Consider the following 15,356-nt stretch of genomic DNA (forward strand, 5'->3'; position numbering starts at 1 on the left):
AGTGCAGCTGAGAGTCATAATGGGACTTTAATAGATATGGTTAGATCTATGATGGGTCATGCCAATGTAGCTCTAAATTCTATTGGAGAGGCTATCAATACAATTATGTTCATTTTGAGCAATGCCAGCAAAGGCTATATAATTGACCCCTATGAACTATGGACAAGAAGAAAACCAAATCTAAGTACATTAAAAATTTGAGGATGACTTGCGCATGTGCTCATCCCATATCCATAAAGAGACAAATTCCATCGTAAATTAATTAAATCTTCATTTATAGGGTATTGCGATAACTCTAAGAGTTAGGTTTTTTGATCACGACAATAGAAGCTTGATTGAGAGTTGTGATGCTCATTTTTAAGAAAACTTGAATAGTGAGAAACAAAAATAAAGAGGGTGGGAAGAGATCTAGAGCTCTTCTTCTCCATTTAGATGAATATTGTGTATACTTAAGGAGGATGAGATAGATGAAATGTGTAGCTCTAACGAAGCAATCAACTGACCTGAGTCATCTGAGTGGATCAGTTCTATGGATGATGAAATTAACTCTATTGTAAGAAATCAACTATAGAAACTTGTAGATCTACTTAAAGATATGAAGGCTATAGGATGTAAATACATCCTCAAAAGGAAATTCAAAGCTGAATGAACTTTTGATAAATATAAGTTTAGATTAGTAGCCAAATGATTTACTAAAAACATAAGTAGATTATGTAGAGGCATATTCTCCTGTAGCAAAATTCGCATCTATAAGGATAATATTAGTGCTAGGAGCATATTCTTACTTGAAATTATTTTAATCGGATGTTGAGACAACTTTTTTAAATGGAGAATTAAAATAATATTTTTATAAGAAATAACTAAAGGGATACATGGTTAAAAGTCAAAGAGAAAAATATAAAAATTCAAAAAAATCATTGTATGGTCTAAAACAATCATCTAGGCAATTTTCCAAATTGGCTATATAGCTAACATAGTGGATCACTATGTGTATGTTTAGAATAGTGGGAGTAAATTTGCAATTTTCTCTCTGTGGGTGGATGTTATTCTATTAGCTAGTAATGATAAAGAAATGATGGATAAAACTAAATCTTGGTTTAATTCACATTTCGAAATGAAGGATATGGTAGAAGCATCATATGTTTTAGAAATAAAGATTATGTGGGATAGAAATTCTAGGATTCTCTACTTATCTCAAGAAAAATATCTAGAAAATATTCTTAAAAGATTTAAGATGAAAAATTGCAAACCATTGAAAATTCATATTTGTTATCAAAGAAAGAATGTCCAATCAATAATGAGGATAAGGCTAAAATGGACATATTCCATACAAACATGCTATTTGTTCTTTTTGTATGCTATGCGTTGTACAAAACTTGAACTTTGTTTTGCAATTGGACTTGTCAGTAGATTTCAAAGTAACCCAACTATCACTCATAGTCAAGCAATCAAAAGGATACTTAAATATATCCAAGAAACCAAACATTATAAATTTTGTTATCAAGCTAATAACCTAGAAATTCTAGGGTTCTCTAATGTAGACTTTACAGGAGATCCTGATGATAGGAAGTCCACTTTTGGACATATTTTCTCTTTCCAACGAGGTTATGTTTCTTCGTTAGCAAGAAACAAGGATGTCTTGTTCGGTCTACAATGGAAGCAAAATACATTGCTTGTATCAAAGCTTCTACTTTTGTCATCTGGATAAGCTACTTTGTTATAGATTTGAAGTTGGAAATAACCAACGAGCTAGTTCAATTATTTGGTGACAACCAAGCTGCAATTTCATTAATTAGAAGTGGAGCAATCAGCTCCAAGGGGAGACACATAGAAGTTGATTAACACTATAACCAAGATAGAATGGAAAAAAAAGAGAGACACAATAAGTTATTTGCCTTCTTGTTATATAATAGTAGACCTCTTAACTAAGGACTATTGAAATGTTCTCCAAGCATGTGACCATGATGGGACTCAGAGAAATATAAATTTTCCTCTCAAGAGGCACTCAATGCTATAAATGATCTAATCTTGTAGACGGACAAAACCTTCAAGAAAGCCATGTCAAAATGAGTAAAAACCTTATATTGAAAAAACCTTATGGCCAAGGAACGTTAATAAATTTGGCCTTTTGGCCAAGTGGGGGTGTTGGGATTTGGCCACAAAGGCATCATGTTCACCATTTATTTCATGGTCTCTCTCTCTTCCCTTTTTTGGTGTATTTAATATCACTGTTTATTTACTATAACAGTCTTATTTCCCATAATTCATTTGACCATCTTCTATGACATATGGCAGTCTCTTTCTTTTTTTGGGCCACATCTCAATAAAAGCCCAAATAATCATTTTTTTAAGCGGGAGAGAGAGAGAGAGAGTTATAGAGATGGAAGGCTTAACCATTGATTTGGGTAGAGAGAAATCTTAACTATTGGATGCAAAAACCTGTCCAATATAGTAAGGGAATAAGCATCAATGCTAGCTAGACCATTGCAAAACACAACCAAATCAAATAGTTCTCTGCCCCTTTCTTGGTTATCCACAATGGCTGATAGCTATTTTCTCTTTTCATATCTATTTTCTCTTTCGACCAATTCTTTGACAAAAAAATTATTATTAAAATTCTTTTTATCGTCACTTTCACGGTACATTAGCAAAATTTTACTTGTCAATGATAGATATGAGAAAGGTTGAGGATTTCTTTGAGTGAAATCACTCAAGAATGAATACGATAGTTATGGGAAAGGTACGTAAAAATCATTCAAGAGGGACCATAAAAAATAGAAAGCTATTCTTGGAACTTGGAGAGAAATCAGCTCTGTTGTTCACTGATTTTTTACGTAATAAATTTTCTCTAGTAATATGCTTTTCTAACATCACATAGTCTAGTCACATTCTACTCCATTAAAAATCATGAAATGGATGACTATACGATGCTTTAATTAGTTGGCTTGTCCTTAGAACACTTGAAAGTTGAAACAACCATTCTAATTTACCCAAAAAGAATAAACAACCATTTTAGAAAACAGTGAGTTATTATCTATTGCCTTCTCTAGCTTTCATGCCATCTGGGGATGAAATTTTTACCAATTAAATTATTTAATTTGATCAATTCTAATATTAATAATATATTTGTGAGATGTATCTTGGTTCAATTAACAAATTTACATGGTATTGATAGGTAGAAGTTGCTGGAAGGTGGAAAAGGTGCACTGATGAGCTCAAATATCGAAAGGAAAAGATAAGCTTGATCAAACATCATTTGAATCTGACATTGAAAGGTTATCGAGCCTTTATTTACAGGTTATTTCTTTGTGTAATTGTTGCTACTACATTCCATTTTGCATTTAAGTTCTCATGGTAAATGATCAAATAACCAAGCAAGAAAAGAACATTATTTGCCTAAATAGTTGATGGGGTTATCCAGTTCTCGAACGACCTTGAAGTGCCTAATGGCAACAATTATTATAATCTGTTCTTACTTTTTATGGATTCCCTACTGAATCTCCAAATCCCGATCACCATATTGATCGACCCAGCGGTCACCCTATCGGTTTTTCAAAATACTGCTTTTACAAAACATTTTTAAGAGAGGTTCTTTCTGAAAATAATGGCACTTTATTTCCTAAAGTAGAATCAACACATCGACGATGGATTGGGAAGTTATTCTACCAAACATTTTAATATTTTAGCTCCTTTTCTCCATAATTTGTCGTAATAAATTTCCACCATAATGGTGATTTTTTTATTGCTGGTTTTCATATATTCATCTTTCAGAAAAGGGAAATGTAAAAACTGTTATTTGTAAAAACTGTTTTTATATCTAGATACTATGATGTAAATTTACAATATATAGGGTGATTTTGTGAATATGTTTGTTGAATAAATTCTCTATAATTCAACTCTTTTAGTATCAAGGCAATTGCATGTTCAACAGATGTGAAGGTAGTCTCCTTTTGGAGTCAATCTGTTAATAGAGATAATTATGTTTTACGTATTTGCTTGGAGTCAATCTGTTAATAGAGATAATTATGTTTTACGTATTTGAAATTCTTATCATGAATTCTGAACCTATGTTATATGCTCGACGCTCCCCTTAAGCGACGTGCTGCACCACCCAGTCGTAGTGAGGTCTTACTGAAACTATGGCCTTTGATGGATAAGAATGAAGGAATATGATTCGCCGACCCCAAATAATTGGGATAAGGCTTGGATGATGATGATGATGGTGACATATTTGAAATTCTATCTTTTTATAATATGATGTCGTTGCAATCCTTTCACCACTATGAACTTAACTACAGTAGGTCACTTTAATAACTATTTGGACGGGATCAACAAAGTAAAGGCCTTTAAACAAGATTTATCATTGATGTGACCACTTTCATTGCACAAAACCATATCAATGCAATTCAGCCTTTTACCTTACTTGGCTTTGCAACTTCAAGTTTATTCCATTTTCTTTCATGAAAAGCATGTCATGTCCGACGAGTTATGCTCTCTTCTATTTGTTTGCCTTTATTTATTCGCTTTGTGTTCGCATGTTATAACATAAATTGAAATTGGAAGTCACACAATAGTAGTTTCCATGGCCAACACTTCCATGTTAAGTTAGAAGTGATATTTTTAAATGAGTAGTTCACTATTACTTCTTATGGTAGCAAACGGGATTGGCTCCCACATGAGGTGGGCTTAGAAAGCAAGGGATTCCTGTAGGTTATTCAGTACTAACTAGATAAGGTTTTTGGAGATTTGGATTATTTAGGTCTCCTATACTAAGTAGGAGTGGATGGTTGAAGGCATAAAGGGATTATAGTATAAGCTAAGCCTCTATGGGAAGATTTGTAAAGTTAAGGTAAGCTTTAGGTTTTGAGTCAAGCATTTAATGAACGCTCAAGTTGCTACACTTCAACATTTCCACCAAAATAAGGGGATGATGGGATTGGTTTTTGGATTAAATTCGGAAAAAGTGGGATAAAGTTAGATTTACGGACTATGGAGATTAAGTGTATGGATAGGGATAGTAATGAGGTAAAGTACAAGAGATTGGATTGGTTAGGCCTGAATTGAGCTTGAATTTGTTTGTCGAAACCTGAGATTGGCATGTGTTGGGGGAAAGAAGGGTTCCAAGTTTACGTAGGAAGTGCCTCAAATTCACATGCTAAGGTTTTGGAGAATCTCTTCAAGGAAATATGAAGAGGGACCCTAACCTTTGGGGGATATTCTAAGATACCTGGGATAGAGATTTCCAGCTACTCTTTCCTGGGATAGAGATTTCCAGCTACTCTTTCTATAAAAGGAGTTGTGGAATATCTTAAACAAAGGTCGCTTCTCACCAAAATTGAAAAGCTAAATTGCAGTGCTCAATTTGATTGGAATTGAACATAGACTAACATGTGTATTTATAGAGGACAGAATCCTTCTTTATTAGAATTTGTTTGGAACTCAAGGTATGTCTACTTTCCTTAACTTCCTAGTCTCCTAGATTTTTCAAAATTAGGCAAGCAATTCCTTCATAGTTTTAGGAAAACTAGACCCTCACAACACATGGAAAGAATCTCTTTCATCTCTTAAAAAAATTAGGAAACTATCTTAACTTGTCAAATAAGGAAAGAAATAACTTACGGAGGCTTAAAAGATACGCAACTTCCTAATCAATAGAGCCCACAATCTTCTACAAGTTTCATCTTTCTAGAAGATTGCTTAAGTTTCCTAACCTATGAATTCAAGGACTCAATGATGAAAAAAAAATAATAATAATACTAAAACATACTTACAAAAAAGAAATTTGTCATTCACTAGGCTTTCAACCTACACGTCAAGCATGAAATATCTGAATTGCAGAACGTTATATATATATATATATATATATATATATATATATATATATATATATATATATATATATATACATATATATATATATTATCTTCTTGCGTAAGTGTGTGAACATTATGTGTTGGTATTGGACAACTACAATTATCATCTTTTGAGCTGGATGAATTTGTATCTGAATCATTAGTGGAGTCAGAGGAGTCTGTCCACATGAGATCATCATCTTGGATTTGATCAATATGAGAATCAGAAGAAGTAGAAGATGAAGAATCATAATCGAATATGTTATATAATTTAGTTTTTATTGATTCATCTAAATTTAATGATTCTATTTTTTTTTTTAATTTACACTGATGTTTATAATGTCCTACTTTTCCACACTTATAACAAACTGGTAATTTTCTCTTTTTCTTGGTATTGGGGGAAAATTTATTAATAAGTTTCTTTTTAGATTTTTTATAGTGCTTTCTGTTTTTATCTTTATTTTTATTTTTGTATTTTTCTTTTTTATATTTTTTCTTCTTGTAGAGCTTGTCAGGCATATTGTTTTTATCAAGGTAATAGCCAAATTGTTCGCAAAAGTCACCAAGCTCTTTTCGCTTAGTGATTTTTTGTTTATCCAATTGTCTTTTTAGTTTCATATCTGTGCATAAAGCTAAACCTTCAGCACATATTTCTGCGGAGAGTTCTCCTAATGTATATGATGAATAGACAATAATTCCATTATGTTTTTTCCTTAGTCTTTCCTTGACTTTTTCAGCGAATAAATATGGTAGACCAGCTATAAACTTTTCTTTCCAGTGGTCTAACTGACAATCTTCTCTTATTAATAATCTTGAGAAAAATACATCTTTATACCATTTGTAATGTGATAGGGTAGGACAGCGTAAATTAGATAGCAGATCTTCCGATCTTGCTGCTAATAAAGCGGTACTGCCTACAAAGTGAAGTGTAATGGTATATATGAGAGTGTTGACAGCATCACTCTCTGTATATATTATTTCTTGGTTTTGTTCATTTCTGGCGGTCCATTGCCTAGTATTATTGAGGATTCTGTGTTTGGTTTCATCATCTACATAGAAATCCCACCATCCTCTTAACCAACCAGTAAATCCGTTAACAATGGCTTTTGCCACCTCTTGATCAGGGTTGCCTGTCATTTTATTTGCAGATGCATACATAGTCATTTGTCTAATAACATCCAATATTTTTAATTCTGATAATCCATCTATTTGCCAATTTACTATTGATCTTCCTGAGTATGATACTGCCTGTTGTATGGCATCTTCTTCCATTTGTATATCAACAGGTGTGGGTCTCTTATGATATGGTAAGGCTGTTACTGGTTTGCAGTATTTTCCATAGGCTATTCTATTAATGGTTTCTGTAATGGGAGTAGTATCCATAAATGCTTTTTCTTGATTTTGAATTGTATCTTCTATGATTGGTTCTTCTTTCTGAAGCATCATTGATTCATGCTCAGGTATTTTTGCTTTACCTTTATCAGAGGACTCAGGTGGTGTATTGACAATGGATGAAGGAGGAATAATTATTTTTGGAGAAGGAATTCCTTGGATATCTAGTTGGGATAATTTTGATATCAATTGATCCATAAGGGATTTATTATTATCTCCAATATGAAATTTATTCTTATTTAATTCTGGAGGTGGTTTGAACAAAACTGATTTGGGTATTTGTGTAGCAGAAGGTTGTTCTTTGGTGACCAATCTTTCTATCCTTTCTGCTTGCTTTCTTAAAGATTGCATATACAAATTGGTATAATTATTTTGTTCCACAATATGAGGTATTATCTCTTGTTTCTTACCAAGTTCTTTAGGTAAGATCTTATATGGTGTCGCAATTATATCATATAAGGATGGAGGTTGAGTAAGCTCATCCTTAACTGGGACTTTTGTTTTAAGTATAATACTTTTTTCAGGTGGATGGGTACTAGCAGTGGTAGTACCATCAGTGGTTGTATGAGATAAAAGTTACATCTTGACTAGCGAAACTAAGTTAAATTTACATCCTAGAAAGTTGGTCCGAGAGTTAAGACAAGAGACAAGTGAATGCCTATTGCAAAGTACCGCCAAGGCCAGGAAGAGCCGCTTAAGGAAAACGCTGGGCCACTGAATGTCCAGATTGTCATTATCCGTAACCTACGGATGGCAAATTTAATAAGGAATCTAACTAGTAAAAATGCAACTTCATCTCAAACACTTAAGAGTAAAAAACAAAGAACAAATAGTTATAAATGACATCGAACATAATATTCAAAATTGGAACATACTTAAGGTACCAATTCATGACATTTATAATAAAGGATCATTCAGATGCAAAATGGGTTATGCCATTAAGACTGTAGAAAAAAGTTTATCGGTCACTCAAAATCAAGAAGACTTTCATCTACTGTCAAAGAAAAGTATTGAAAAACATAAGGAACATAATTACAAATATTTACATATTGGATTAATTCAAATAGCCGTTAAACCTTTGACCCGATTAGGGTTGAACACTTCTGTGCTTGTATGCCTAAGAGATACAAGACACAATATATTCATAGACTCGCTACTTGGCATGGTTGAATCCAGCCTCTGTAGTGGTCCCATATATTTTAACTGTTTTCCAAATTTTTCTGTTTCTTTGACTGACCCAAATATATTAGATATATTAACAAATAATTTAAAAACACATGGGTTTCATATGACCCAAGGATCTCAAAACTTAGCAATAGTTTATAGAATATATTACAAAGTCATGAACACCTTATGTCCAAATATTATGCAAATTGATCAAAAAGATCAAACTATTTTATTCCAAACAAACATGGAAAAATCAAATATGATTGTTCCCAAAACAATAAAATGGTCAGATATTAGACTACCACAGTCATGGGCATTACAACATGCCCATCAACCTCAAGAGGCTCCTCAACATCATATTCCTAATCAAATAATAGAACATCCTGATGGTAATATTGAAATTAAATTTCAACAATTACAAGTTCAAGATGATATTAATATAAACAGAAAAAGGGATATTAAAAATAAAATACCAAGTAGAAAATCTTATTCTACTGATCCAAATGTCATAATACTACCACCTCCTACTCAGTTTTCTTCAATACCTAGTTCAGACTTACAATTTCAAGGAATAAGGAGAACAACAGATCATGTTGTTATTCCTACATATACTCATGAATTTAGTACTACAAATACTACTGAACCTAGTATAGAAGAATTACAAGACTTCCAAATATTAACTTTACAAGTAGAAGAATATGACAATCCTCATGATAAATATTCAGATGAATATATAGCAGCATATTTAGCCGCTAAATTAGAAAGAAAAAAGAAAAAAATTGATCACAATTATATTAAGCAAGATTTTGTCAAATGAAAATAGACATATCAGACAATGGTATCTTACAAATGTACCATTACATTTAAGAGAAAAATTACAGGCCAAATATAATAAATTCCTTAAAAAGGAAAGAGAAACAGAGGGATATTTTTTATGGTTAATAAGTAATTATCAACATCAACTTCATATCCCTTCTTTATTTGATGAAATTCAAACAATAGAAGTAAAAAGCTATATAAGCACTGATGGTACTACCACTGCTAGTACCCATCCACCTGAAAAAAGTATTATACTTAAAACAAAAGTCCCAGTTAAGGATGAGCCTACTCAACCTCCATCCTTATATGATATAATTGCGACACCATATAAGATCTTACATAAAGAACTTGGTAAGAAACAAGAGTTAATACCTCATATTGTGGAACAAAATAATTATACCAATTTGTATATGCAATCTTTAGGAAAGCAAGCAGAAAGGATAGAAAGATTGGTCACCAAAGAACAACCTTCTGCTACACAAATACCCAAATCAGTTTTGCTCAAACCACCTCCAGAATTAAATAAGAATAAATTTCATATTAGAGATAATAATAAATCCCTTATGGATCAATTGATATCAAAATTATCCCAACTAGATATCCAAGGAATTCCTTCTCCAAAAATAATTATTCCTCCTTCATCCATTGTCAATACACCACCTGAGTCCTCTGATAAAGGTAAAGCAAAAATACCTGAGCATGAATCAATGATGCTTCAGGAAGAAGAACCAATCATAGGAGATACAATTCAAAATCATGAAAAAGCATTTATAGATACTACTCCCATTACAGAAACCATAAATAGAATAGCCTATGGAAAATACTGGAAACCAGTAACAGCCTTACCATATCATAAGAGACCCACACCTGTTGATATACAAATGGAAGAAGATGCCATACAACAGGCAGTATCATACTCAGGAAGATCAATAGTAAATTGGCAAATAGATGGATTATCAGAATTAAAAATATTGGATGTTATGAGACACATGACTATGTATGCATCTGCAAATAAAATGGCAGGCAACCCTGATCAAGAGGTGGCAAAAGCCATTGTTAACGGATTTACTGGCTGGTTAAGAGGATGGTGGGATTTCTATATAGATGATGAAACCAAACACAGAATCCTCAATAATACTAGGCAATGGACCGCCAGAAATGAACAAAACCAAGAAATAATATATACAGAGAGTGATGCTGTCAACACTCTCATATATACCATTACACTTCATTTTGTAGGCAGTACTGCTTTATTAGCAGCAAGATCGGAAGATCTGCTATCTAATTTACGCTGTCCTACCCTATCACATTACAAATGGTATAAGGATGTATTTTTCTCAAGATTATTAATAAGAGAAGATTGTCAGTTAGACTACTGGAAAGAAAAGTTTATAGCTGGTCTACCATATTTATTCGCTGAAAAAGTCAAGGAAAGACTAAGGAAAAAACATATTGGAATTATTGTCTATTCATCATATACATTAGGAGAACTCTCCGCAGAAATATGTGCTGAAGGTTTAGCATTATGCACAGATATGAAACTAAAAAGACAATTGGATAAACAAAAAATCACTAAGCGAAAAGAGCTTGGTGACTTTTGCGAACAATTTGGTTATTACCTTGATAAAAACAATATGCCTGACAAGCTCTACAAGAAGAAAAAATATAAAAAAGAAAAATACAAAAATAAAAATAAAGATAAAAACAGAAAGTACTATAAAAAATCTAAAAAGAAACTTATTAATAAATTTTCCCCCAATATCAAGAAAAAGAGAAAATTACCAGTTTGTTATAAGTGTGGAAAAGTAGGACATTATAAACATCAGTGTAAATTTAAAAAGAAAATAGAATCATTAAATTTAGATGAATCAATAAAAACTAAATTATATAATATATTCGATTATGATTCTTCATCTTCCACTTCTTCTGATTCTCATATTGATCAAATCCAAGATGATGATCTCATGTGGACAGACTCCTCTGACTCCACTAATGATTCAGATACAAATTCATCCAGCTCAAAAGATGATAATTGTAGTTGTCCAATACCAACACATAATGTTCACACATTTACGCAAGAAGATAATTTCATTCTAGATATTATTGGTAAAATAGTTGATCCAAATGAAAAAAGAAATGTCATTACTCAATTCATTAATATTACAAAAAATAAAGCAAAACCAAGTCCTATTAATAAAACCCCTAATGAATATAATTTTGCTTCAATAATGAAAAGAGTAAGTGATCAACATACTTCTCAACAAAAAGAACCAACCATTTCAGATCTTAAACAAGAAATCAAAGAAATCAAAACTGAAATAGTTCAATTAAAAACTAGAATTAAATCATTAGAATTACAACAAATGTCACAGCAAGAGTCAGACACAGATGAAATAGATTTTGATGACCTAATAAAAATTAATCCATCATCAGACATCCCTGAATCATCAGAAGCCAAAATAATACCTCTTCCTTCTGTAAATCTAATAGACAAAATAGTAGTCCAAAAATGGTTTGTTTATGTTAAAATAATTGTTGCTCCATATTATAGTTTTGAAACATCAGCTTTAATAGATTCCGGGGCTGACTTAAACTGTATCAATAAAGGACTTGTACCTTCAAAATACTTTGACAAAACTACTCAAATATTAAATACAACAGATGGAAGTAGATTATTTATTAAATATAAATTATCTAATGCTTCTGTTTGTTATAATCACCAATGTATAGATACACCATTCATAATGGTAAAAGGACTAAGCCAAGCAGTAATACTTGGAGTTCCATTTCTTACTCTGCTATATCCTTTAACCATAAATGAAACAGGAATATCTTCAGTTATTCAAAATATTCCAGTATATTTTAATTTTATACATAAACCAAAATTGAAAGAACTCAATAGTTTCAAAAGTCAATTACAGAACAAAGAAAAATTTCTTTGTACCTTAAAACAAGAAATTAAATATAAAGTTATTGAAGAACAATTACAAACTTCTTCAATACAACAAAAGATTCACACATTACACCAACATATAGAAACTTCAATATGTAGTGAACATCCTAATGCTTTTTGGGAAAGAAAAAAGCATAGTATAAGTTTACCTTATGAACCACGATTTGATGAAAAACACATACCTACAAAAGCTAGACTAATACAAATGAATACTATCCTATTAGATATGTGTCGAAAAGAGATTGAAGATCTTCAAAACAAAAAGCTTATAAGACCAAGCTCCTCACCTTGGAGTTGTGCAGCTTTTTATGTTAATAAAAATGCTGAAAAAGAAAGAGGAGTTCCTAGACTTGTTATTAACTATAAACCACTAAATAAAGTTCTACAATGGATAAGATATCCAATCCCCAATAAAAAAGATTTAATGGATAGGGTTGCTCAAGCATGTATCTTTTCCAAATTTGACATGAAATCTGGTTATTGGCAAATACAAATCCAAGAACAAGATAAATACAAAACTGCATTTAATGTTCCATTTGGACAATACGAATGGAATGTTATGCCATTTGGCTTGAAAAATGCTCCATCAGAATTTCAGAAAATAATGAATGATGTGTTTAATGCTTACCATCATTTTATGATAGTATATATTGATGATGTACTAATATTCTCGGAATCGATAGATCAACATATCAAACACATTCACACATTTATACATGCAGTAAGGAATGTTGGATTAGTAGTTTCAGCCAAAAAGATAACACTATTCAAAACCAATATAAGATTTCTAGGACATATGATTCATCATGGAACTATTATTCCCATAGATAGATCAATACAATTTGCTGATAAATTCCCCGATCAAATACTTGATAAAAGGGAACTTCAAAGATTCTTAGGTTGTTTAAATTATGTTAGTGATTTTTATCCTAACCTTGCATTAGATTCTAAGCCTTTATATGATAGACTAAAAAAGAATCCTCCACCATGGACAAATACCCATACTCGAGCAGTACAGGTAATCAAAAGAAAGGTAAAAACACTAGAATGTCTCTCCCTTCCACATCCAACTGCTTTCAAAATCATTGAATGTGATGCATCTGATAAAGGTCTCGGTGGAATTCTAAAACAACAAATTGATTCGAAAGAACAATTACTCCGTTACACTTCCAAAGCTTGGAATACTAAATTAAATTATTCCATGGTCAAAAAGGAACTATTAGCAATAGTTCACTGTGTAACTAAATTTCAAAGTGATATTTTAAATCAACATTTCTTACTACGAACTGACTGCAAAGCAGCCAAAGATATCTTGCAAAAAGATGTTCAAAATTTGGTTTCTAAACAAATCTTTGCTCGATGGCAGGCTATCTTGTCCGCCTTTGATTTTTCCATCGAACACCTTCCCGGGTCTTCTAATTCTTTGCCTGATTTTTTAACCCGTGAATTTTTGCAGGGGGGGCTACACTGACGTCAACGACGAATCCCCATTATCCCTTGCTCTCCAATTATTCAACGAAAACCAAATTAATACTGATATTTTATCCTCATCTGAACACATGGGATCCCGTGGCACTTCTCGCAGGGATAAACAACCCATGAGAAACATAGTACCTTATGAAGGAGAACCTTCACCTCTAAATATCCGTTCACCTTCACAGTCCCCAATACATCAAATTACTTATCCAGAAGCACATGCTTCTACTCCTACATACTCACCAGCTCAATCAAAATCTGCTCATACCTCAAATGTCCCAAAATCTGTATACATCGAAAGAGCATTCTTAATGGATATCACCATAGATGAACATCAGGTTCATATGGATCCTATCAAACTTGCACCTTTATACTTACTAAACCACCTTAATCCTACCAATGGGGTAAAGACCAGAGAATACTATGAAGCCATACTCATGGAAACAGGGTCCATCTCTGTTGTCCATTACTACCAGCAAAATACCAGAATAATTGCTTATTCCAAAGTTCGAATAAAGAAACTTCATGATGAGTGGGGTTGCAATCTCGCACAGGGAAAGAAATTACACAACCCAGAATTTTCATACAAATATTTCAAATATGCCGAGTATATAGAAGCCTGGCACAAATTCTTTTACTACCAAAATCCAAACAACACACACAGCTGGTATCTTCAGTTCCGGCTGCCTATTTTTGAAAGATTCCCCACATGGTTTCAAAATTGGTTCTTAGTGTGGGGCTCAACTTCTTTGATACTACCTCCTGCTTTCAAAAACCTGCAGGAACAATTTGTGCAATATAATAATAATGATAATTTGATTGACACTCACCTATATTTCATGGCCTTATATCAAATCCCATGGATTATGAAATGGGATTACACCATCTCATCCAATACCACAAATGACTACACCTATATCCCTCGATTGGGAAAAACCATTTCTGTCAAATGGTGGGATATCTTCCAAATGGATCTCACCAAGACCACACCAAAACGAATACCCCCAAAAACACCTAAATACCAGGAAAACCCAAATACTGCAAATACCTCTTTTGACTTTCCAACCTACCTCCGAAATATGTTGCAAACCAATCCTAATGCATCAAAAGAAGAACTAGAAAAACAGATGAAAGAGATTTTTGCTGAAACCGGAAGAAAACCAACATCTTCCAAAGAAACAGTACAGTCTTCCCCACTTCACACCAATAGATATCTCCAACTGAGTCAAGTTGATCCAGAAGAGACTGATCCAGAAGAGACAGATCCAGAAGAAGATGATCCAGAAGAATTCAGCCAAAGACCATAAAGTCTCCATCAACGCTGGCATATAAACGACAAAAGCAATCAACGATAAAAGCCAAAATACTATTCCCAGATTCTAAGCACCGACAAATACGACAAGAAACAGTGACCACGTCACCGACAAAGAACATTGTTCCAGATGCCCTACTGTAGCCATAATGCAATACGGACAAAAGCTACACTGTACAAAGATGCCTAAAAGCATCCTTTTCCTTTCTTTTTTATTTTTCTTCTTTTGTCTTCTTTGTCTTACCCCTGTGGCGAATCTCTTTACGTCCTCTCACTCACCCTTTACCGCTGTGGCGAATCTCCTTTAAGTCTTCTCATTCTTGTTTTCTTCCTCCGGTTCCTTTATTCCTTTCTTAAGGTCGAAGCAACCTCCCTCTATAAAAGG

The 15,356-nt window shown here is 32.8% G+C and overlaps 1 protein-coding gene across 12 annotated transcripts in view; it reads left to right on the forward strand.

Moving 5' to 3' along the window:
- LOC18429999 (serine carboxypeptidase 1) overlaps window positions 1–15,356 on the forward strand; it is a 55,997-nt gene that overhangs the window by 31,694 nt on the left and 8,947 nt on the right. For 10 of the 12 annotated variants that reach the window (XR_016058480.1, XR_016058481.1, XR_016058482.1 and 7 more), the window contains one exon: window positions 3,176–3,297. Coding sequence is in view for 7 of the 12 variants with exons in the window: in XM_011623536.3 (XP_011621838.1) it covers window positions 3,176–3,297 (122 nt within the window). In the remaining 5 variants the exon portion in view is untranslated. The remainder of the gene's footprint in view (window positions 1–3,175; window positions 3,298–15,356) is intronic. The other 2 variants (XR_016058479.1, XM_088870680.1) reach the window with 1 other exon arrangement.

Source organism: Amborella trichopoda, chromosome 6 (assembly GCF_054954075.1).
Source record: "Amborella trichopoda isolate Santa Cruz 75 chromosome 6, AtrichopodaSantaCruz75HAP2 v2.0, whole genome shotgun sequence".
NCBI lineage: Eukaryota > Viridiplantae > Streptophyta > Magnoliopsida > Amborellales > Amborellaceae > Amborella > Amborella trichopoda.